Consider the following 23,166-nt stretch of genomic DNA (forward strand, 5'->3'; position numbering starts at 1 on the left):
ATGTGGCTACATGTGTATATAAAGTTTTAGGACAGTGTGCTATGATGATATAAGAAAAATATATAGTTGGGTCTTGTTCCCAGTTCCTGGCACAGAACTCCTAAAACCCTTGTAATTTCCTAAATGATAGAGTACTAGAAGCATCTTCTGTTCTAATATTTGGGTTTTGTGCCCAGTTCCTGAAATAACCCAGATCCATAAAGATGAGTGTTTTTTAGGATTCATAACAAGTCCCTTTCGACCACACCTGAGTTTATGTTAATGACGGGACTTTTGGAAAATCCCTACGGATACGGGTCAGTTGCCAGGGAGCCGACCAAGTGATTAGAGGGTTGGAACTTTCGACCCCATCCCCTCACCCCTGGGGGAGGGGAGAGATTGAGTTCAATCACTGATGGCCAGTGAGTTCATCGATAACGCCTATGTAACGAAACCTCTATAAAAGTCTTGACTGAAGAGATTCAGAGAACGTCCATGTTGGTGAACAAGAACGCGTCCATATGGGGGGGAGTGCGACTCATCTTGTATTCTACACGGGGACAGATGCCCTGTGCTCAGGACCCTTCCAGACTTTGCCCTGTGTATCTCCTCTGGGGGCTGTTCGTTTGTGTCCTTCGTAACAAATCAGTAATACTAAGTAAAGCACTTTAGTGAGTTCTGTAAGCCGTTCTAGCAAATTATCAAAACCGGAGAGGAGGTTGTAGGAACCCCCAGTGAACAGCGAGTCGGTGAGGAGTACAGATGCAACCTGGGACTTGGGACCCGCATCTCAACTGGGGCAGCCTTGTGGGACTGAGCCCTTAACCTTGGGGGGGCGGGGGGAGGTCTGCACTAACTCCAGCAGCCAGCGTTAGAGTCCAGCTAAATTCTAGGATGTCTACTCAGCGTCCACCGAGAATTGGAGAATTACTTGGTATGGGAACACCACCACACATCTGATGTCAGAAGTGGTGAAAGGATGGAGGAAAAGGTAGCTCTAGGTGGTGACATGTGAAAGTCGCTTCTAAACTCTCGTCAGCATAGGGCACTGTGCACCCCCTCCGGGTGCACGCTGAACCCTCAGCAGCCTCCTGCCCAAGGTTGGCGTGGGGGAGCGCAGAGATCAGACCAGAATCACTCGGGTAAGATGTGGAGAGGGCTGGAGATACCAGCAGAGGCTGGAACCTGAAGCAAGCGAGAGATGCCCCAAACCCGCATACACCCCCTTATACACTCTGAAGATAGTACTTGATGAGTACAAGGCCACTAGCTAATGTTAAGGACCTAGGAATACCTGGTCAGCGGATGTGTGAAGTAGACGGAAAGAATTTTCAATGCCCAGATTTCCCAATAGCCAAAGGCAGAAACAGCCCCAATGTCCATCAAGTGATGGATGCAGAAGCACATCGTCTGTCCATACACATAGAGACGGAATGCAGACCGGTGGTTGCCAGGGCCTGGGGGTAAGGGGAGTGGCAAGTGACAGCTCATGGGAACCGAGTTTCCTTCTGGGGTGACGAAAATGTTTTGGAACTAGGGAGAGGTGGGAGCTTGCCCAATACTGTGAATGCATTGAATGACCCCGAGTTCTTTGCTTCAGTTAATATTGTATGCGAATTTTACCCCGATTGAAAGACATATGCCCAGAGTTCAGGTTGATTCTGTCCCTCAAAAGGACCTTAAGGTCCTGCTAGCATCCCCTCACCAGAGCTGCGCGTGAGACAGACCCAGACATGCTTGCAGACGCAGCCACCCACAAAGGGCAGCTGTAGACGTCATGCGTGGCAAGGTGCAGCACCCCCCCCTGCCACCACTGCTGACCCAATGCGGGGTCTTGGGGAGCCCCCAGAAAGCCCCCATCCTAATGTGACCATGTGCGATCCCCAGCCCTGACTGGGCAGAGACAGTCTCTTTGCCTAGCCCATCATGCGCGTCCCCAAGTCAGCAGCAGGTCGGTGAGGAGGAGGAAGCACCGGGAGCTGGAGCAGGGCCCAGCACACCTGCCCATGGGACACGTTTCCCTTAAGGGGACGGAGGCCCTTCCCTTCCTAATGTCCCTGAGTGAACAGCCCCCATCTAGGAGGGGCAGGGTGTGATTTACCATAGCGGTCCCAGAGCTGGACCGGTTAAGCACAACAAGTGTTTCTGGAACAAGAAGAGAGAAGGAGGGAGGGGAGGAGGGCGGGAGGGGAGATCCTGTAGGAATCAGTGCTGAGGCCAGGATTCTGCTGTATTGGGTCAGGGACGGTGGGTCCAGGACATGGGCAACCTTATGAACTCTCTGGGTGATTGTAATGCACAACCAGGGACGAGGACCGCCACTGTAGCATGACTAGGTGTGAGTGGCTCTCAAGCTGGCTACCCATTCTTAGAATCACCTGGGCAGTGTTTTAAATAATGCTGATGCTCTGGACCTGCCCCAGACCAATCACCCCAGCGTCTCTGATGGTCGAGTCCAAGCCCCAAGGTGGTTGTCGTGCACAAGAAGTGTAGGGAAGAGTGTGGCATGTAGGCGCTGGGCAGGGTGCCCTATGTCACTGCCAGAGACAAGGGTCTGGCGCTGAGAAGGACGCCAGAAGTGCCACCCACCCGAGGGGCTTTGCTGAGCGAGTCTAACTCCTTCCACATGTTCCGTAGCCCCGGAACTAGGGTGAGAAGAGGCCATTTGAACCAACCTGTCCTGAATCTTGGTAACTTCTGCAGCTGGAAGCCAGTCATTTCCTAAAAGCCTGTCAGGGAACACAGGGCTGTGAATGAAGCACAGGCCCTCCCTCAGAGACTCACAGCCTACTGGGTGAGGGAGAGGTGGGCAGATGGGGGCGGGCACGTGCAACACAAGGGCTGGCACCGTGAGGGCAGCAGCACAGGGGACTCCTGGGCCTAACCAGTCTGGAAGTGGGGGGCCGGGGAGTGGATCAGGGAAGGCCTCCTGGAGGAGGCAACGTTGGAAGTGACTCCAGGGAGGAACGCCAGGATAGGGAAGGAAGAAGGTTCTGAGCAGAGAAGTCGTATCTGCCACGGGGTGGAAGCTGGGACTGTTCTGGAAGCATCACATGGTTCACCATGGCTGGCCCAGAGGATGCAAATGAGGAAGAGAGAGGTCTGGCGCAACGGGATGGCGGCAAGAGAACAGATAAGGAAGGGCCAGGCTACAACTTGGGCTTTATCTCCAGGGGAACAGGGAGCCCCTGAAGGTCTTAAGGAGGGAAGTGACAGGATACAAATTATGTTTTGGAACGATGCCTCTGTGAGCAACACGGAGGCAGGTTTGCAGGGGCTGGAGGCAGAGAGGCCAGCGAGAGCTGATGCGTGAGGCCATGCCCCCAGCGCTGAGACCGGACCTGGGGCCGTGAGGGTGGAGGGGTGGATGTTTTGAGAAGCTCCTGGGAGGTAAGCAGAGTGAGGAGAAAGGGAAGGAGGGAGGGGACTCTGGGGACGAAGGGTGACATTAGGGCTGGTCTGGATTCTTGTGAGCTGAGCAGCATTGGTTGTCGGAAGGGAAATGGGGAGTAGGAGTAGACCAAGGTTCCCGTTGTGGTACCTGGATGAGCTACTCCCTGAGGAGGGGTCTCCACGGGGCATCCGGGGGAGCCAGCCGTCCTCAGCTGGCCTATCCCTTTCTGGCAGATTCGTTAGCGCTTTGGTCCCTACAGTAAAACTCCCAGCACAGAGGGGGATCCCCAGAGAGGACCCCAGAGAGAAGCTCCCACCTCCCCACGAGCACCTCGGAATGCGAAAACCTAACTACACGCCAGGAGTCACTGACTCGATCATCTAGCCTCAGAGAGGCAGGCCCCAAAGCCCTCGGCCCCACTTCTCGATGCAACAACCTGGGACTAGAAATAAATCCAGGCTAGATTTGGGTTTCTGCAGAGATGCTCACTGCTGGGCCCGCCCCTCGCACGTTCATCCGAGCATCCGCTCAACACACATTGATGCAGGGCCCACAGCGGGCCAGCTGCTGCCATACGGTCATCGCCTCCAGAGCTTATGGCAGAGACAGGATCAGATGCTGAACAAGCAAATCACAAAGAAATAATTATGAAACGAGCCCTGAGCAGGACCCGGAACTGTGCGGACCAGGGATAGGGTGGGCCAGGGTGGGAGAAGGGGCTCCACCTAAGAGAGTGGCCCAAAGACCCACAGAGAGAGTCTAGGGTCCCAGTGGGCCTGGAAGGAGCAGTGTAGCTGAGACAGGGGACAAGAGGAGAGGCCCCTGAGATGAGGCACCATAGGGCTTTGAGACCAAAGTCACCCTTGTCCTGTCCAGGAGAGGCACTTCCCACGACATCCGTCCCCATGCTTTCAGCTAACAACCTGCTCAGCCTCGCCTCCCAGGGCCAGTGTGGCCCGTCTCTGCCAGCCTCCAGCTCTGGCCACCACTCCCTGGCTCCACACGGTCCCCTCCAGCCATGCCCAGCCCCACAGAGTTCTCCTTTCCTTGTGCTTCTCAGCCCGGAACTCCCGTGTGTCCTTCCTCGTCAGGGAGAATGGCTCCTCAGCCTTTCCGTCCAGCCCCACTGCCCCCTTTCTGCCCGGCTCTGGACAGGGTCTTCTGAGGCTGCTCTGAGGGTGCTTACTCTGTCATCATGACCTCTTCATACCTCTGAAACCTCCGTTTCCCAGGGAATGTTTCAGGCAGTGAGTATATCTCATCTTTTCCTCTGTGCCCAGCACCATGACTCCTACACAGGGGGACGAGTAAACATTTCCTGAACTGGAATGCTGAATCAAATGAAGACCGTGCAATGCACACGTGCACACATGCACACACATACACACACACACACACACTCTTCCCCAGACATACACAAGCAGACAGACGTGCAACCTGGTCCAAACCACGTTGCATGTACCCTGGATGGAGCACTGAATTACCTGCACTTGGCCTTCTGGTCTTTTCCATCCCCTATTCTCAATCCCATCCACTACAGCCCCCCAACACGCGCTCAAACAAAAGCACCTTAACCTTGAAAAGGATCAGGATTTGGGTTGGGATCCGCTAAAACCTGCCTGAGATTTCTCCTCAAACTTTCGAGCGTAGGTCAGAGAGAGAGAAGACAAAGAACTCAACACGGGGTATGCAGCTCGCAGTTCTGGCAAAGCCGTGCCAAGACGGGGGCCATAACGACCACCCACCATGAGCCGTATGTCTGTACAATGACAGTAACAGTGGTAGGAATAGCACTACTAATCATAGGTGCTAAGAGTTATTGGGAACTCACTATATATGAATATTGGCACAATTGTAGGCAACAGGTAGCATTATTATCCCCACTTAGCCAACGGATAAACTGAGGCTCTGAGAGGTTATGTGACTTGCCCGAGTTCCCACAGTTGGTAGCAGCTAGGTGCAGACAATACACTGAGGCGCCTAAACGGCACCTTGACCTCTCCATTCCAGAACCAGCCCGCTATCTTCCGCCTCAGTCAGAAGACAAGGCCTTTCCTGATTTGTCTTCAACATCCCCCCTGGGGCTCAGCCCCCTTCCTCCCACTGCCTGATGCACCCTGACTCCCCCACCTCTACACTCTTGCACCTGCTGGCCCTGTATGACCCGGATCAGGTAGCTCCTCTTCCCCAAAGTCTTCCCCAAAAGTCTTCTTAGCCCCTCCCCTGGCTGCTCACAGCTCCCTGGCACTTTTTGCAGTGTGCCATAATTAACCACCCCTGGTCTGCTTCCCCTCTTGAGCGGCAGTGTGGAATAACACTTCACATTTCTATTTACTAAGCACTGGTTATGTGCCAGGCTCTGTTTTGGGCACTGGATATGGATTTATCCTTGTAAGCCGCCCAACAGCCCTATGAGGTAGATACATCTTCATTTTTTTGGATGAGGAAACTAAGGCACAGAGAGGCTACCTCATTTTCGGACTCATACAGTTAATTAAACAATACAGACTGGAGTCTAACTCAATAAAGTATTGGCCCAGGCTCTTCAGCCCATGCGATATTCCCCATAAGGCATTTATTCACTATCAGCTGACCAACTACAATGTGCCAAAAATAATTCTACACATTGGGCATCCAACGCCAAGGACAGGGGAGGTCCCTGCTCTCATAAAAGTTACCCTTTTAGCGAGTTTCCTCTTGCGTAAAAAGGGAACAACAATAGTTTCTGCCTCTCAGAGTCTGGAGGATTACATCAGATAATGTGAAGCCTTGGAGTGAGTTGAGCAGTGGCCCCCCCAAGAGATACGTGCATGTCCTAATCTCTGGAACCTGTCAATATGACCTTATTCGGAAATGAAGTCTTTGTAGGTACAATTAAGTCAAAGATCTTAAGATGAAATCATCCTGGACTATGCGGGCCGGCTCTAAATCCAAGAGTAAGTGCCCTTCTACGGGACACACAGAGGAAGACGAACACCCAAGGAGAAGAGGAGTCATTTGAATACAGAGGCAGACACTGGAATGATACCCTGGTGAGCCGAGGGACAGCTGAAGCCACCAGAATCCAGAAGAGGCAGGGAAAGACCCTTCAGGGGGTGCGCAAGCCTGCCTTGATTTTGAACTTCTGGTCTCCAGAACTGTGAGACTAAATTTCTATTGCATTAAGCCACACGGTTTGCGGTAATATGTTCTGCCACGGCCACTGTAGTGCCCTCCCACAGTGGCCGGCCATGCTGCACCTGGGAGAGCTCCTTGATTTTTCCCTGTCACCCGCCACGTTCCTCGGCGTGTTCTTCAGAAGCTCCGACCACTCGGGAAGACCGTTACTTTTCTCAATGTGTGTGGCTCTGGTGCGCTTTCTCAGCCTTTCCCCCTTTAGTGAACTCCTAGTCATGCTTCAAAACCCAACTCACAGCACGTTGCCTTTGCCGGCAAGCCTTCCCTTGCCTACTTGTGCCCTCACTACATTTTTTTTTCCTGCACCACTTAGCGCTCAGCTCCCATACCACGGTTGTCTGTTCTCTTGAGTGTGTGTCACGGGGGCAGGGACCTGATCTTGTTTGTCTCTTTGGCCCCAGCTTCCAGCTCACGAGCTGGCACGGGGTAGGGGGCCAGGCGGATGCGAATGCATATCCCACATTCCCTACCCCACACCCCCTTTCTCATTTTTTGGCACAAAGCACTGCCAGCAGCGAATTTTCAGGGCCCTTCTTAACTGTTCCGCAGCCTTGCAGGGTGACCGGATACAATCATTGCACGAGGTGGTCTGCAGTCATTTGCCTGCTGCTGGAAGAATTCTTGGTTGCCCCTGAAGTGATTTCCTTGTCTGTCTGCTGTGCCTGTCAAAGATGAGAGGCTTCCTTCAGATGGCTGGGAGGACAGACCCGCCATTCTGGGCAGTGTCCACGAAGTTCTTTGGAGGGGGTGGGGGACCCCAACCCAATAGGGTTCTCACCCTGCATCTGTCTCTGGTGAGCTGTGTGATCTGGGGCAAACACTTCACCTCTCTGAGCCCATTTCCTCATCTGTTCAATGGGGACAAAAATCCCAGCCCACAGGACCCCTGGGAGGATTAAATGAGATGACACCTGTAACGTTGCCTGGGGCTGTCCTGGTGTGCGGGGAGGGCAGGGAGGGCGGGAGCTTAACCAATAACAGCAATCACTTACCGCCTGTACAGTACTGTGCCGGGTACTGTGTCGAGCACTTTTTGTGTATTGTCTTTTAAAATCTTTCACGGTAAACCTACAAGCCCAATTATTACCCACACTTGACAGCTGTGCAAACAAAGGCACAGAGGCACAATGTAGCCGACCCCAGGCCACCTGGTTATTGAGTAGCGGAGTCGGATTGGAAGTCTGGAATATTTGATCCTGCAGTTCCACCCCCCCCCCCCCCCCCCCCCCCCCCCCCCCCCGCTCTAACCACTGCCTTTTGGTAAACATGTTTCTGTCCTGCTGCTGCCTTGGCTTGGAATAGCGCAACGAAACAAGACAGTGTGGACTCTAAACTTGCTAGGGGTATGTCACCCAGACGTGGAAATCCCAGGAGTTAGGAAGACAGAGGAGAAAAACAGAACCCTTCCACCGACTGCCAAGGATCTAAGATCCTCATTATGGCAGGAACCACGAATTTCATGTACTAGAGCCTCGCGGCATCACAATGCCCAATAAACCGCCCTTTTTATGAAAAATGCAAACCCTGGAAACCTCAAAGCAATCCAAGAACTCACATCGGGGAAATTAAACTTTGTGGGGACATAAAAACGGAGCTGCCCGACACACATTCATCTTTTTTGCGTGTGACAGCTGGAACCTCCAGAGACGGAATTAGGCCACCCGGTGCCTTGCTCCTGGCTCGGTCCCAAAGATCCTGACAATAGACCTTGAGTGGAAAGTGCGAGGGGATGGTAGCTTCCATAAATTCTGCCCCGGTGACATTCTGGTTCCCCTAGCCCTCTCCCTAGCACCAAGCTCTTAACTGGAGTAGAGATTTAGAGCCAGATTGTCTGGACCGAAAGCCCAGCTCTGTCACTAACTTGCTGTGTGACCCTGGGCAAGTTGCTTGCCCTTGGGAATCCCTGACCTACTTCTCTCTAAAATGGGGGTGATGGGGCGCCTGGGTGGCTCAGTCGGTTAAGCGTCCGACTTCAGCTCAGGTCACGATCTCACGGTCCGTGAGTTCGAGCCCCGCGTCAGGCTCTGGGCTGATGGCTCAGAGCCTGGAGCCTGTTTCCGATTCTGTGTCTCCCTCTCTCTCTGCCCCTCCCCCGTTCATGCTCTGTCTCTCTTTGTCTCAAAAATAAATAAACGTTAAAAAAATTTTTTTAAAAAATAAATAAAATAAAATGGGGGTGATACTGATGGCTACCTCTTACTGGCTATTGTAAGACAGCATGTGGTAATGCATGAAGCCTTCGGGATGGGCCCCGCCTGTGATAATGACCTTAGTTAGCACCCATGGAGCACATACATTTCATGTCCTCAAAACTCGGTGGGGAAGGTATTATCAATGTGCCCATTTCACAGATGGCAATGACTTTACATATGTGAAGGCAGAGTGAAGAGTTAAACTCAGGTCTGCCTAACTCAGAAACACAGCTGCCTTACCATATGTTATACTGCTGATAAATCTATAACTTTGTTACAGTTTATTTTTATTCAAAGCGCATGGCACCATTATAATAAGAACAACATTGGAAATCCAAGAGGAAAACACCCATTACAATCGCGCCATCATCTCAAGTCTGTTTTTACACACTTGCTATTTATTCTTATCAACACGCATCCCCGCATAAATCTCGATTCCTTCCACTTCTTCCCATTTTCCCCATTTGTGGCCCATCCAACTTCCTGTGATCACATAGAAAGCATCCTCACATACCAAGTCTGACTCCTCCTTGCCCAAGGCAGACCTCCACTGTATCACCTGCCGAAGGGCTCTGAGTCATTACCCTAATCCACACAAAACCGTCACGAGGTACGACCAAGATGAATAATGCAAAAGGCAAAAGCACCATGTAAATGCTAACACTCCTTGTGGCTGTCACTGTTACTGTTATAATCGTGCAGGATTAGAGCTGATTTCGGTCCGGGTGTTTCCTCGGCGTGAGGACCGTCGGGTGTTCCCCTGTGCTGCCCTCACCTGTGGCCCGTCCTCCCTGACTGACACACCCTTCAGGGCAATGGCATCAGTCTTTGGGCTTCCAAGGGCCTGAGGGTCCTACTGGTGATTCTTGTCGATGGGGCAGAAAGGCACCTCTGATAGGGGGCATCCCTTCTCTGGTTTTTCCTGCCTTCCCCTCCCAATCCACCATCCCAGCTGGCCCCCAAAAGGATCTTCCTAAATTATCCCTCAGCACATTTTATAGTGGGGCTGAAGATCCCATCTCAGCCCACGGCAGGCCTGACCTCCTGTCCCGACACAGTGCGTCTACGATTTACTGAGCATCAGAACCGTCTAAGGAGACTGACCGGCTGCAGGCTTCTAGGCCTCACACCCAGAGACTCTGGTTCCCTCCATCTTCCCTGACACCCAGAAACCAGCATTTCCACGCAAGTCCAACAGGTTGGGACGCAGATGGCCTGGAAACTGTAGTTAGAGCAAGGCAAAGACCAAAACTTTGTCCGGCCTCTAGGAGAAGAGAGCAAGAACCTCACGTCCTCGATTGGTAAGTACTCGACACGTTACGCATACGAGCTCGCTCAGTCCCAGCCGGCATCCTAGAGAGTGCGTATGGTTGATGCTTTTCAGGCGATGAGCCTGAGGACTGCAGGCATTGGGTAAGTTGCCAGAATTTTCCAGCCCATCAGTAGTGGAGCAAGATCTAGAAACCGGATCTGTTGAGATCCAAAACACATTTTCTTTCTTCAGCACTGCACTGGCCCCTGTGTTCCTGGCCCACATCACCAACTGCTACGGCCCCAGGAACCCTCTCTCTCTCTCTCTCTCTCTCACACACACACACACACACACATGCACACACGCACACACTGACGCACGCAGGCAAACACACACACACACACCAACACAGACACACATATGCACACAAACACAGAGATTCACAAAGACCTACACACGGACACACACACACTCCCTCTCTCCCCCTCTCTCTCCCCCTCTCTCTCGCCCTCCCTATTTCCCTCCCTAGTTCCTGAAAGTTTTAGATTTCCTGCTACTGGCATGACTTTCCACTCCCTTCCCCCTGGAGGGTATCTCACAACACACACCAGGAAGCCTTCCTGGACCTATCCCTCCGGAGGGACACCTCTCTGAAGCTCCATGTGCTGGGTCCTGGCCACAGTCACTTACTGCTCTGTGTTTGCACGACTTCTTGTCCCAACAACCCACCCCACAGGAACCATGAGCTTCTCCAGGGCAGGGGCTGTGCCTCAGTGACCTGCCCAGTTCTTGTTCCGGCCCTGCCACAAAGAACATACGCGTCAGCTTTGAAGCACTCACACCCATTTGCTTCAGCCACAGCCAGAGCCAGACCCCAGAGCAGGGCGGGTCTCCTCCACCCAGGAAGCCCTCCGTGCACATCACGGCCACCCTCAGATGCACACAGCTGTCTCCCTGCATCCCAGCCGACCGTGTCTAGACGCAGCCTGCAGCCGTATCTCCATGGAAACACCAGCCCTGCAGCCCAAATAACCCATTCCATTAAGCTACTTTCATTCCTCAATCCCCTTTCTTGGCGGAAGAGTTGATTTTTAAAAAAAGGAGAGAGAGAATCAGGTCAGCAAAACTGGCTTGGGAAATTAGAAATCATCCTCCGAGCTCCGAAGTGTGGCATTGCTGGGAACGCCAGTAGGGTTTCTAAGCCACATAAGCTACCCCACGTCTTCCTATAAATCTTGCAAGGGTGCGAAAGCAGGCCTGCCATTGCTACAACAGCCACACGGCAGAGGGTCCTCGGGCGGGGGTCAGCTGTACTTGGGGGAGGCAGCAGCTCGGCTCCTCTCCTCCATTTGCCACCTCGGTCCGCAAGGAGGAAAGAATCCATACCCCATCTTCTACCTGTTCGCCCCTCCCGCCCCCCACACATGCACATGTACCCCTCTGGCCCGGAGGAGTCTTGGAGGAATCTTTACAGAGACCGTCACCCTTGGAAGGGTCTACTTGCAAGGCTGGTGCTTGGCTGGTGTCTGGGAGCCTGCGCATCAGGAGGGCCCCACCATTCCCAGAGCTAAGAAGAGTGGCTCACTGTGCCTTAACTGTACACATCACATGGGTTGTGCTGAACACCGGCCTTCCTTCGGGGGCTCTGGAACTTGGGTACGTGCTGGGCGAGGGGTGCCGACGCGACCAGCTCCTAGGAAAAACCCTGGGCGCTGAGTCTCTAACGAGTTGCCTGGTAGACACCATCTCACGCATGTCACAACTCATTGCTGGGGGAATTGGGTGTGTCCAGTGTGACTCCGAGAGGAGAGGACGCTGGAAGCTCGTGCTCGGCTTTGAACTTTGGGCTTTATCCCATGTGCCTCCTTCCTTTACCAACAGCGTTTTGTATCCTTTCACTATAATAAAGCATAGTGCCGAATACAGCCATACCCTGGGCCCTGCGAGCCCTTCAAATGAATCTAGAGGTGGTCCCGGGGACCTCTGATACAGCGCCCCTCACTGTCCCCCTTTCTGGTTCCCCTAAAGGAGAGGCATCATGGATCTTATTTTTCAGAGCCCAGCAGGCAAATCTATGGACGCTATGTCTTTAGCCCCAGGTTCCAGCCCGTAATCTTGCCCTCCCTGCCCCTCTGAGTTCAGGCCCCACGAATATCTCTTCTTTTCTTGCTTCGTGGATCATGACAGGGTAAGGGTCTCCTCCTTCCTGCACAGGAGGAGTCTGAGCCATCTCTTCTCCGGTCTATACCTCCTCTCCCTGTGGGTGATCACTGGGTCAGCCTGACGTTAGGATTTGGGAGCAAACTCTCTCTCTCTCCTATCTTCCAGCTCATGTTTCCTCCCTCTGGTGAAGCATCTTCCCTCAGATGCTTTCGATTGCCCTTTCCTCCGACTGTAGTATGAGATCCCTCTTTGGGGTGAGGGTGGGCAAACCAAGAGGAGAAGCCAGTGACTCTCTAGGCCTCCCACCAATAGATACAAGCCCACTCTGCTCATGGAAGAAGCTGTCTCTCAGGTTATCGGGTGTTCACCAGGAGTACTTTGCCTCCTAATGTACAGACATCCGTGGCAGGGAGCCTCGGAAGGAAAGAATGGAAAGATTCTGGCACCCAAAACTCTTCCTAGCTCTGGTCAATCTACAGATGTGGGTATGTGCACTGACTCCACAGCCTTTCGGCCCATTCAAGATGCTCACCATTGTCAACTCCAGGTAATACCTAGAAGCTGAGCCTTCCCTCAAGGCCCAAATATTCTCAGGTCAGCCGGATATGTTTCAGTGTGGCCTCAGGTGGAATATTTTTCCATCAGTCTGTTCTGTCCTGATGAAGAGAGAAAAGTGGAATGGTGGTCCCATTTACACTTCCCCGGCCTCAGCTTTCTCATCTGGAAATTGGGATCATAATAACTACCTTGAAGCCCTGGGGTAAGGGTAAAATGAGATCACTATGTGAAAATACTGAGTACAGTGCCTGTCACGGAGTCAGTGCCCAGAGATGTCCATCCCATTCTTAGTCCTCGCCAAGGATCTGGGAGGAATAAACATACCTCAGGATCTAAAATCTTACTTCCTCTGACTGTCCCACAGTTCCATGTTTTGAATGATGGTTTGTCTGTTTGTTTGTCATGCCAAACAAACTGCACTCATTGAATGCTAATGAATTCATTCTCTTATTTTTAGATTCCTTGGACTGAAGGACAGACCTGTGAAGGAGAGATAACCAGAGTGACCAAAACAAAGACCCATGATGTTTTTGTAGGTCTGTTTGCCTAGTCAGAAGGAAAGAAATTGTTTGGGTCTTATGAAATACCTGGCCAAGACTGAAGACAGCCATCACTACAGGCCAGGGCTGGTCTGAAGCCAGTGCAGACTCAGAACAGACGTGCTCTCTACTTTCAGCTCCTCCCCCTGCTTTTTGCATGACTTTGGACAAGTTCTGCGATGTCTCTAAGCCTCAGTTTCTTCATCTCTAAGACGGGAGTTACAATGATTCCTAGCCCACAGAAGCACTGAAAGGTGCCGTGAAGTGATCCAGATCGTATTAGCTTTGCTCTGAAGCAGTACACGTTCAGCAAATGGCAGAATGATTTCTGTCACATTACCTCTTGGACAGAACTGCTGACCCTAAAATGATGTGATGGGCCTCGAGAGTGAGCATTCGTTTCGTTCACGCCCATATTCTGTTTAATTCCTCTGCTGGGGTCAGTTCCTGGAGAAGGAGTTGGCTTTGTTTATAGGCTGTGCTTCCATATCCAAGATGATTGCATTGCAACGGTTTAAGAGGGACAGTATGAATTATTAAACACAGTATAGTCGTTTTAACTTTATTTCTTATTTGTAACTTTTAAAACCAACCCTATAAGGTAGGTCTTATCATTTATAAATGAGGAACATAAGGGGCGCCTGGGTGGCTCAGTCAGTTGAGCGTCCGACTTTGGCTCAGGTCATGATCTCGCATTTCGTGGGTTCGAGCCCTGCGTCGGGCTCTGTGCTGACAGCTCAGGGCCTGGAGCCTGCTTCGGATTCTGTGTCTCCCTGTCTCTCTGGCCCTCCCCCACTCATGCTCTGTCTCTCTCTCATGCTCTCTCAAAAATAAATAAACATTTAAAAAAATTTTTTAAATAAAATACATGAGGAACATAAGACCCAAAGACATTAAGTCACTCTCCTAAGTAAAGTCAAATAATGAACTGAGAAGCAGAATTTGAACTCAGGTATGATCCCAAAGGCTGGGATCTTCCACTCACTCTACTTCCTCTGGAATGGCTACTATTAGAGTGGCTGTTTGGAATACAAAGGTCTTCTCCATCCCTAAACCAAAAGGATTGTATTATTACACTATTTGGCCAGCTCCCCATGGAAGCCCCCAAAAACCCATTTAAAAAGCCTATTCTCCTGGGCCCCAATGAATCCCACTAAGTAAATTGCTTTTTGAAAGGAAAAGGAAAATGAAACATCTGTGGCCTGAAACTTTATATGAGCAATAATTCAAGGGTCTTTCTCAGAACCCGGAAAGGGAAACCCCCTACGGAAGGGGTGTAGAAGTGTGGACCCAAGTAGAGGCAGGAATTCATTAACGTTTGTAGAGCTCTTGAAAGAGAAAAAGCACAATTTAAACTGGAACATTCCAAAGCAATTCTTTTCTCAGCTTAATTTGCTATTGGCATAATCATGAGAAAGAAGAAATGAGGGTCTGGGGGCCCAGCTTATGTGGGAGACAAACCTCTGGCCTCCTGAAGTATTTTTCATTTCCAAAGTACAAACCATTGTTCGACTTGGGCCAGAGGACGTGAAGACCTCTGACAGGGAGGCTGTTACAGGATGGAGAGGCAGAGGGCTTACTTCACAAGGTTGTGCCTTTCTAAGTTGACGAATGAAACACAAACACAGAATAGAGATATAAGCAAGTGCATCCTTGATCCAAACAACCTATTAAGATGCAAGGAGTCAGCATTTCCTGGTCACCTACTATGTGCAAGTACAGAACAGCCAAGCAACATAAATGAGGGAAGAGGGTTGGTGGTGAGGCAATAGGACTGGGGTAACTGAGGGGGGCAGGGGGGGGAAGGCCACATCTACAGGGGACAGCGGCAGCTCAGACCCAGGCAAATGCCGCCAAGGACAGGAATGAGGACCTATTACAGCTGATTTTCTGCTTTTTCAAGAAAAGACGGAGATTCTGAACTTCAAGTGAAACATCCCAATTTTCAAATTAGGGGCCGCAGGTGCAAAATTATGTTTTCTTTCATTACTCATCTTAAATGTTTCAAAGACCTTATAAAATTGGTCTTTTCAGCCCTACTTTATAGGAAATAAGTTTCCAAAAGTGGTTGGGTCAAGGTCAGGTAGCAACAAAGGTTGAAACGAGGACTTGGCCCCTGGAAGGATTCTAGGAGGGAAGGGATGAGGTCCAAGGTGAGGCGACGCATGTGAGCGGTTTGGAGCTGAGTGGAAAGCCAGCTCCCAGGTGGCACCATGAGCACGTACGACCAATTACTGGACAGGGCAGGGGGGTGGTATTAAAGGGCTCTGGAGCATGTGTCCACAAAACATCTCCAAAGAGGCCTAGCACCTTCTACCACAGTGGATGCGGGGGATGTGGGGGTGTGGAGAAGAAGGACCTGACATTTATCGAGTATCTGCTACGAGCCAGGCACTGGGTTTTGCATGCATCACTCCACTGAGTCCACACAGCGACTGTTTGATGAAGATATGACTGTCCCTGTTTTACCGAGGTGAGGTGAGGGGACTTACCCGGGTCACACGGCAAGGCCAGGTCAAGGCCTTCTTTCTAACATGTGCTGGGCTGGGCTTTCTTCCTGTCTGGGCTGCTGAGCAAGGTGAGTCCCCTGCAACCTTGTCACTCACCAGCATTTTGTAAATATGGTCCAGACAAGGAGACGCTCACAAATCTGGCCAGGGCTCTTTTGCACAAGGTGAAACTCAGTAAATTAAGATGTCACACAAGCCTTGCTGTTTCCACAAGGAGTGATTGTAGCTACAAATCTGACCCAACATGCAGGCAAAATGGGCTGTGAGCAGGTAGGTAGGTCAGGCACTTTATTTACTGCTGCCATGATAATGATTTTAATTTGGTGTGAAGGAAACAAAAGGCTCCTAAGGGATCAACATACAGGTGGCACGGAAGTTCAGTGTTGGCTTCGCAGAGACGGGGAAGCACGGGCTTAAAAGGGAAGCAGTGGGAGGTGGGAGAAGGAGGTAGGCTCAAGCACCAGACTGGCCTGGGATCCGGTCTCTGCTCCACCATCTCCTGGCTGTGTGACCTTAACCAAGTAGCGCCACCTCTCAGAGCCTCAATCTCCCATCTGCAAAAATGGGATTATCATGCCAGCTACCTACCAGCCACATTGGAAGGACTCGCAAAGACACTGGAGGTAAAGCTTCCAACAACGCTGAGTATCATTACTGTCGTTATTACTGAAATACATTCCTGAAGCGGTCACCCATAGAAGCAACTGCTTCACTTCCTGTCACTGAAATCGTCGACGCTTAGCTGTACCTCTTAATTTCATCAGAAATGGTCTGGTGAGTCAGAGCCTTAATTAACTTTTGCATGGTGTTTTTGGGGCAGGGATCGCGCCCTTGCATTTCGCCCGTTCTCCCTGGCTCCCAATAATGGAAGTGCATGTCCCTCATAAATTGTTCTGACTCTACAAACACGAGCCCATCACCCAGTAGACAAAGTAGTGCACACAGCCAGCCTGCAAGGCCGCAGAGAGACCTCTCCCCAGCAGCACACTAAAGCAAGGGCTTGGAATCTAATGAAATTACCTTCCCTCTGCCGAGTTCCCTGCAGGGATTGCAGTGTGGGCTCCTGTTTGTGTGCTTATTCGGCTGTGACCTCAGGCTTTCCCCTCTCGGCAGTCCCTCGAGGTAGGATGAGTTGGGCATTGTGACCCAGAGCGAAGGGTCATGTCCTTTCCTATCCGCTGCTCTTTGCAGGATTGCAGAAAACCAAAGGGTTGGGAGTGAGGTTCAGATCGGGGCTGCTTCCCAGACGTGGAAATCAAGCAGGGCAAAAGATGCAGAGAGTAGAACGTTGTTAACAACAGGCTCCGTGGCTGAGATAGTCAGTGCGACATTCGCCTGTGCCGTCTTCTCCTTGAGAGTCCCCAGCCTTGAGGATTCATCTTGGCAGCCCCTGTATCTGGCCAGGGCTTGGCTGCAGTAGGTGTTCAATAAATCCGTATGGAGTAAGTAAATGCCACCTAACTAGTTTCATTCATCTTATTTTTATGGCACCCCTCCCCCGCCCATCTTTTCCCAGAAATGATCGAAAGCAACATACATGCTACGTGATCTAGTAATCACTAACATTCACTGAGGGCTCACGGTGTGCCAAGTTCTGCCCTGAGTCCATTACAGGGCTTCTCCACTGTGTCTTCATAACAATCCTTTGTGACAGGTATTGTTAGGATTATCCACATTTCACAGATGAGGAAAATAGTAAGGAAGTAAGTGGAAGGAACAAAGATGGGATAAATGGGAGGCAGGTGTTATCACAGTGCCCATACTTGGAGCAGAGGGGCAAAAATCAACTCAGGGTTTATAGCAGCCTGACCAAAGAAAGGAAGTAGATCTCTTAGAGTCCAGAAGATAAAAACAGACTGCTCGGAAGATGCACAAATGGTTTTCGTTTGACTTGTGTGGCCTTGGGCAGATCAGCTCTGTCTCACCCTCTGTGTTTTCCTCTGTACAAAGGCAGTGCTTACAGTACTCTCCCCCTACCGGGGCAGTTATGAAGGTCCAGGCGATGATGAAGACGGCAAGCCCAGTGCCTGGAGCCCAGAAGACACTCCATCAATATTCACCCTCCTATATTTTCTCTGGCCTTTTTCCCCATCCACTTATTGAAGGAGGCATCTTGGAGTGTGGGTGTTTAACTGTAAAATCATCGGCAAGGCTGCCCAGCCAGCTCATTATTACTTAAAAAGAAGAAAGGAGCTGTGCAAGGCGTCTCGGGGCTTTTCAAACACGCCTGCTCCTGAATTTCATGAGCAGTGGGTGGCTGAATGGTTTGGTGAGTTCCAGCCTGGGCCCTGCTTGAGATCCACGTTAAATGAAAGGTGCCTCCAACTCCCCATTATGGTGCCGTGCCCTGGGAGGCTCGGGAAAGTCACGCTTTTCCGACATCTCCTGCAGCCAAGAAATGCAATTGATTTTCCTGGCCTCATTTTCCTGTTTTAAAGAACTATTTCCTCAGGGCTCCTCTGAGAGCTGAAACGGAGAAAAATCTCATTCATATGTTACCATGTAACCTAAAGACTAATCATGCACCTGACAATAGATATGGGCGGAACACCTAGTCCATGGCAGACCCAGGGCCAGGCACATGGGACGCAGGGACGTGGACAGCTACATGGTCTCTACCGTCAAAAGAGCCCTTTAGAAGGAAAGCTGTGAGGAAGACAGCACCACGCAACGAAGCCAGCCTGGAAGGAGAGCGGGAAGAGTGACGTGGGCAGAGAGAACAGCGTGTGTAAAGGCGTAGGGATGTGGATGTTACCAGACGGTGAAAGAGGAAGCTTGATGGGTAAATAGAGGCAAGCTCAAGAAGGAGTATGGGGTCAGACTAGAGTTTATTGGGAAGACAGGAGAGCTAACATGTGTGTAATATCTGGTGTCCACTGACATGCTTCCATTTGAACATTAAATATTGCTCTGGCAGTTTGGATGGAGATTCAATTGGAGGGGGTAAAATTGGGAGGTGGGAAGACCAGTCAAGGGCTCTAAAAATAGTCCAGCCCTGAACACATATTCCACAAGTGGCTTCTTCAGGGCCTAGTACGGAGCTAGGTATCTGGGGAAATAAACCTAGGTCTGCTGGTTGCCCACTGCATTTTGATGCTTTACAAATGTTTTCTCATCTAAGTATTACTAAACAAGATTGGTGTCTCCATTTTACAGATAAAAAAAAAAAACCTAGCTCAGGGAAGTAAAGAGAGGTGAATGACACTGGGAGCTCCACGGCTGAAAATAAGTGTGGCCCTACTCTGCAGACCAGCATCAGAGATGACAGCAGGCTCCAACACAAAAGGAGAGACAATTTGCTGTCTCTTTGGAGTGAGATGCTGTAATCTAGAGCCAAAAATAATTCATGTGTGCCTAAAGGGTAAACTGTAAATACAGAGCCCCGAGCTCTATTAATATTCAATGATAAGTGATGTTGCTTTAAAATCAAATAAATATACACAAATGGAGGTTTTAGCTGTATGCCATCATCTCCGGAACATTAGATTGTGGTACTTCCATGAATCACCCGTACCACCTACCCCAAGGCTTGGGTCACGGTGGCTATTTGGTAAATACTTATTGACTGAATGGGGCCACTTAGAAAAAAATTGCTGAAGGGGGTTACAATTAAGAGAATGACAATGGGTGCATTTCAAAAAAAAAGCTTTCAAAGCTTTAGAGAGGCATCAGGGAAATACAAATCAAAACCACACTCAGATATCACCTCATGCCAGTCAGAGTGGCCAAAATGAACAAATCAGGAGACTATAGATGCTGGAGAGGATGTGGAGAAATGGGAACCCTCTTGCACTGTTGGTGGGAATGCAAATTGGTGCAGCCACTCTGGAAAACAGTGTGGAGGTTCCTCAAAAAATTAAAAATAGACCTACCCTATGACCCAGCAATAGCACTGCTAGGCATTTACCCAAGGGATACAGGAGTGCCGATGCATGGGGGCACTTGTACCCCAATGTTTATAGCAGCACTCTCAATAATAGCCAAATTATGGAAAGAGCCTAAATATCCATCAACAGATGAATGAATAAAGAAATTGTGGTTTATATATTCAATGAAGTATTATGTGGCAATGAGAAAGAATGAAATATGGCCCTTTGTAGCAACGTGGATGGAACTGGAGAGTGTGATGCTAAGTGAAATAAGCCATACAGAGAAAGACAGATACCATATGTTTTCACTCTTATGTGGATCCTGAGAAACTTAACAGAAACCCATGGGGGAGGGGAAGGAAAAAAAAAAAAGAGGTTAGAATGGGAGAGAGCCAAAGCATAAGAGACTTAAAAACTGAGAGCAAACTGTGGGCTGATGGGGGGTGAGTGATGGGTATTGAGGAGGGCACCTTTTGGGATGAGCACTGGGTGTTGTATGGAAACCAATTTGACAATAAATTTCATATATTGGAAAAAAAAGCTTTAGAGAGGTAGCTGGGTACAAATAAATTTTGTTTATTAATTTTTCACATATTTACTGAAAACTACCTATACTCTCCTAATAATACTAAGCCAGATGACTTTATGTTTTAATTCTTTTTTTAAAAAAATTCAAAGAAACAGATGATTTCTCTGTTCTTTCAAATTTTCTAGAGCACTGAGAAAGAAAAAGCCATGTTCATTCTCTTTACAAAGACAACATAATAATAATACCATACCTGACAAAGACAGCACACACACAAAATCACTCAACATAACCTCACAATATTATTAAAGCCAAATTTCCAAATAATATATTATCAGACAGAATTCAGTAGTATACCGTGACCAAATGTGGACCTGTGAGAATGGCTTAGTATTTAAAAATCTGTTTGCATAATTTACCATAATGCAGGCCAAAGAAGACAAACCATATATGCAGAAAAGGCATTTGGGGAGAAAAAAAAATCCATCAAAATATAAATGGCGAAATGTTAGGAACAGCAGACCTGAAGGTATTGGCCAATGCAATTAGACAAGAAAATGACATGAGGAGTCTAAAACAAACTACAGGGGAAAGAGCACAAGAAGACTAAATATCAGATAGGAGAGCAATATTAGCATTAGTGGCAGATGGTACAATTACATATGCAGAGAACACAAAGGGTTACATTTTTAAACAAAGTATTAAAAACAGGAGAAGTTAGTAACAACTACCCCCTGTGGGCAAAGAAATGTACAAAATTCAAAAGGATTTTTATTAAGTGTAAATAACAACCAGTTAGCAAATATAATGGAAGGAAAGGTCCCTTTTACAATATCAACAAAAAAATAGATAAAATACTTTGGAATAAACTTAATCAGAACTGTAAAGATGATTTTAAAGTTCAGCTAGAACCTCTAAAAAAGACTTTGGCAGATGCAAGGTTAAATTTGTAGCTACATAGACCCAATACTTTACAGATGTAGCTTCTCCTCAAATTAATCTATTAATTCTTGTAACTAATATGAAAAAGTAGCATGAGTTTTTTTGGAACCTAAAAATTATATTAGTATTTATCTGGAAAAGGAAACACACTAGAAGGGGGTAAGGTGTCTCTGAAAAATCAAAGGAATGAGGGAAGCACAATTTACACAGATTGTAAGATGTGTCATAAAATTATGTAATGGAGACAACTTGGTATTGTCTCAATTTTCAATACCAAACAATTATAAGATCAATGAAAGAAGAGAGAGCCCAGCAGTAAATTCAAATATATACGGGAATGCAGTATCTAAAAACAGTGGCATGACAAGTCCGGGAGAGAAAAGGTTAACTAATGAATGTGGAACAAGAGGCAAAGTGCCATTCACAAAGAGAGAAAGCTGGATTCCTACCTTACTCATTGCAAATTCCAGATGGGTCAAGATTTTAACATAGAAAATAAAATCATAAAAGTGTCAGAAGAAAACATGAGTTCAGGGTGGGAGAAGGCCTTGATTTTTATAGAATCAAATGTATCAGTATTTTCCCTTATGCCTTCTGGAGTTGGTGATTAAGTTAAAGCAAAAGTAGGAAATCCTGCAGGCTTAATAAATAAGTTACACCATACACAAAAACAAAAGGCAAAGGTCAACTGAGAAAGTACCAAATAAGTGAGAATGACTTAAGTTCTCAGCTTTGGGAAGAGGCCACGCCCATCAGTAGGAAGGAACAGCAAGTGGTCCAACCAAATAGGATGTTTTCCAGGAAGGAAACAAAGGTCAAACAGTCAATTAGTAAACAGAAAGGGGCTCCATCCCACTGATAATGAAAGATACACAAACCTAAACAAAGGTGAGGTGCCATTTACTATGTATCAGATTGGTAAAGCTTTTAAAGATTGTTAAAATCAGCAATGTGGGGAAGAACACACTTTCAGGCATGATGGAGGAAGAATACACTGGTGGAAACATTTTAGTAGATAACTTGGCCAAACCTATTAAAATTGAAGACCCAAAGACTCTTTGGCAAAGCTTGTAAGATAAAGATTCTCATATTCTACAAATATACTTGAAAAATATATGAAAGATGTGTGTGTGTGTGTGTGTGTGTGTGTGTGGACACGCACACTAGGAGGTTCACTGCAGCAGAGTTTCTCACGACAAAAGACTGAAAGCTAGAACAACAATAGGGCACTGATTTTGAAAGATTATGAAAACCCTCAGTCGACAGTCATTAACAAGAACAAAAAAGGATCTCAATGTGCTGATGTGGAAAGATCTCTGAGACATATTATTAAGAGAAATCAAGCAAGGTGCCGGAGAATATATATAAAATGGTCCCATTTGAGAAAACAAAAAGGATATCAAATGTATATATGCATATGTAAATCTATATATGCTGACATGTAGAAAAAGTCTCTAGATGGGAACATAAACCATTCTTGGACCATCCAATAGAGCTTTCTGCAATGATGGAAATGTCCGATAAATTTGAGCCATCCAATATGGTAGCCACTAGACTCCTGTGGCTATTAAACACTTGAAATGTAGCTTGTGTGACTGAGGAATTAAATTTTGAATTTTATTTCATTTTGATTAATTTAAGTGAGTATAGCCACATCTGGCCAGAGGCTTCCAATTTGGACAGCATAGACATAGACAATGGCTATTTGAGGTGGGAAGGATTAGGAAGGGAGAGAAAAGGAGACATTTTTCAGTTTATGCTTCTTATACTGTAGGAACTTTGCACATGTAGATGTGTTACTCTTATTTAAAGAGAAAAGTTACTGAGCACCTAGTGTTTTCAAGGCCACAGGGGATGTAGAACTCAGGCAGGGGTGACATCTGTCTTCAAGAGCCCAGGCTTTCACAGGGCATTGGAAAATTGCGGTTAAGAAAATAGCTGCACAAAGGAGGTGAAGTTGACCAGCTCTCTCCAGTGAGGAAAATCCCAGAGGAAACAGTTCCACATCTGACAGAGGGGAAGGGAGGACAAGCTACTAGGATGGTCTTCATCCGGGAGGTGATGT

At 48.6% G+C, this 23,166-nt stretch overlaps 1 protein-coding gene across 4 annotated transcripts in view; it reads right to left on the reverse strand.

Annotated features, from left to right (window-relative positions):
- The window catches only part of NSG2 (neuronal vesicle trafficking associated 2), a 62,096-nt gene that overhangs the window by 2,732 nt on the left and 36,198 nt on the right, over positions 1 to 23,166 (reverse strand). Inside the window, exon 1 of one of the 4 annotated variants that reach the window (XM_042946291.1) lies at positions 16,785 to 17,110. The exons of the other annotated variants lie outside the window; for them this stretch is intronic. Coding sequence (XP_042802225.1) covers positions 16,785 to 16,904 — 120 coding nt within the window. The 5' untranslated portion in view covers positions 16,905 to 17,110. Of the gene's footprint in view, positions 1 to 16,784; positions 17,111 to 23,166 lie in introns of those variants that run through there. 4 annotated transcript variants of the gene reach the window in all.

The sequence above is a fragment of the Panthera leo genome, chromosome A1 (genome assembly GCF_018350215.1).
Source record: "Panthera leo isolate Ple1 chromosome A1, P.leo_Ple1_pat1.1, whole genome shotgun sequence".
NCBI lineage: Eukaryota > Metazoa > Chordata > Mammalia > Carnivora > Felidae > Panthera > Panthera leo.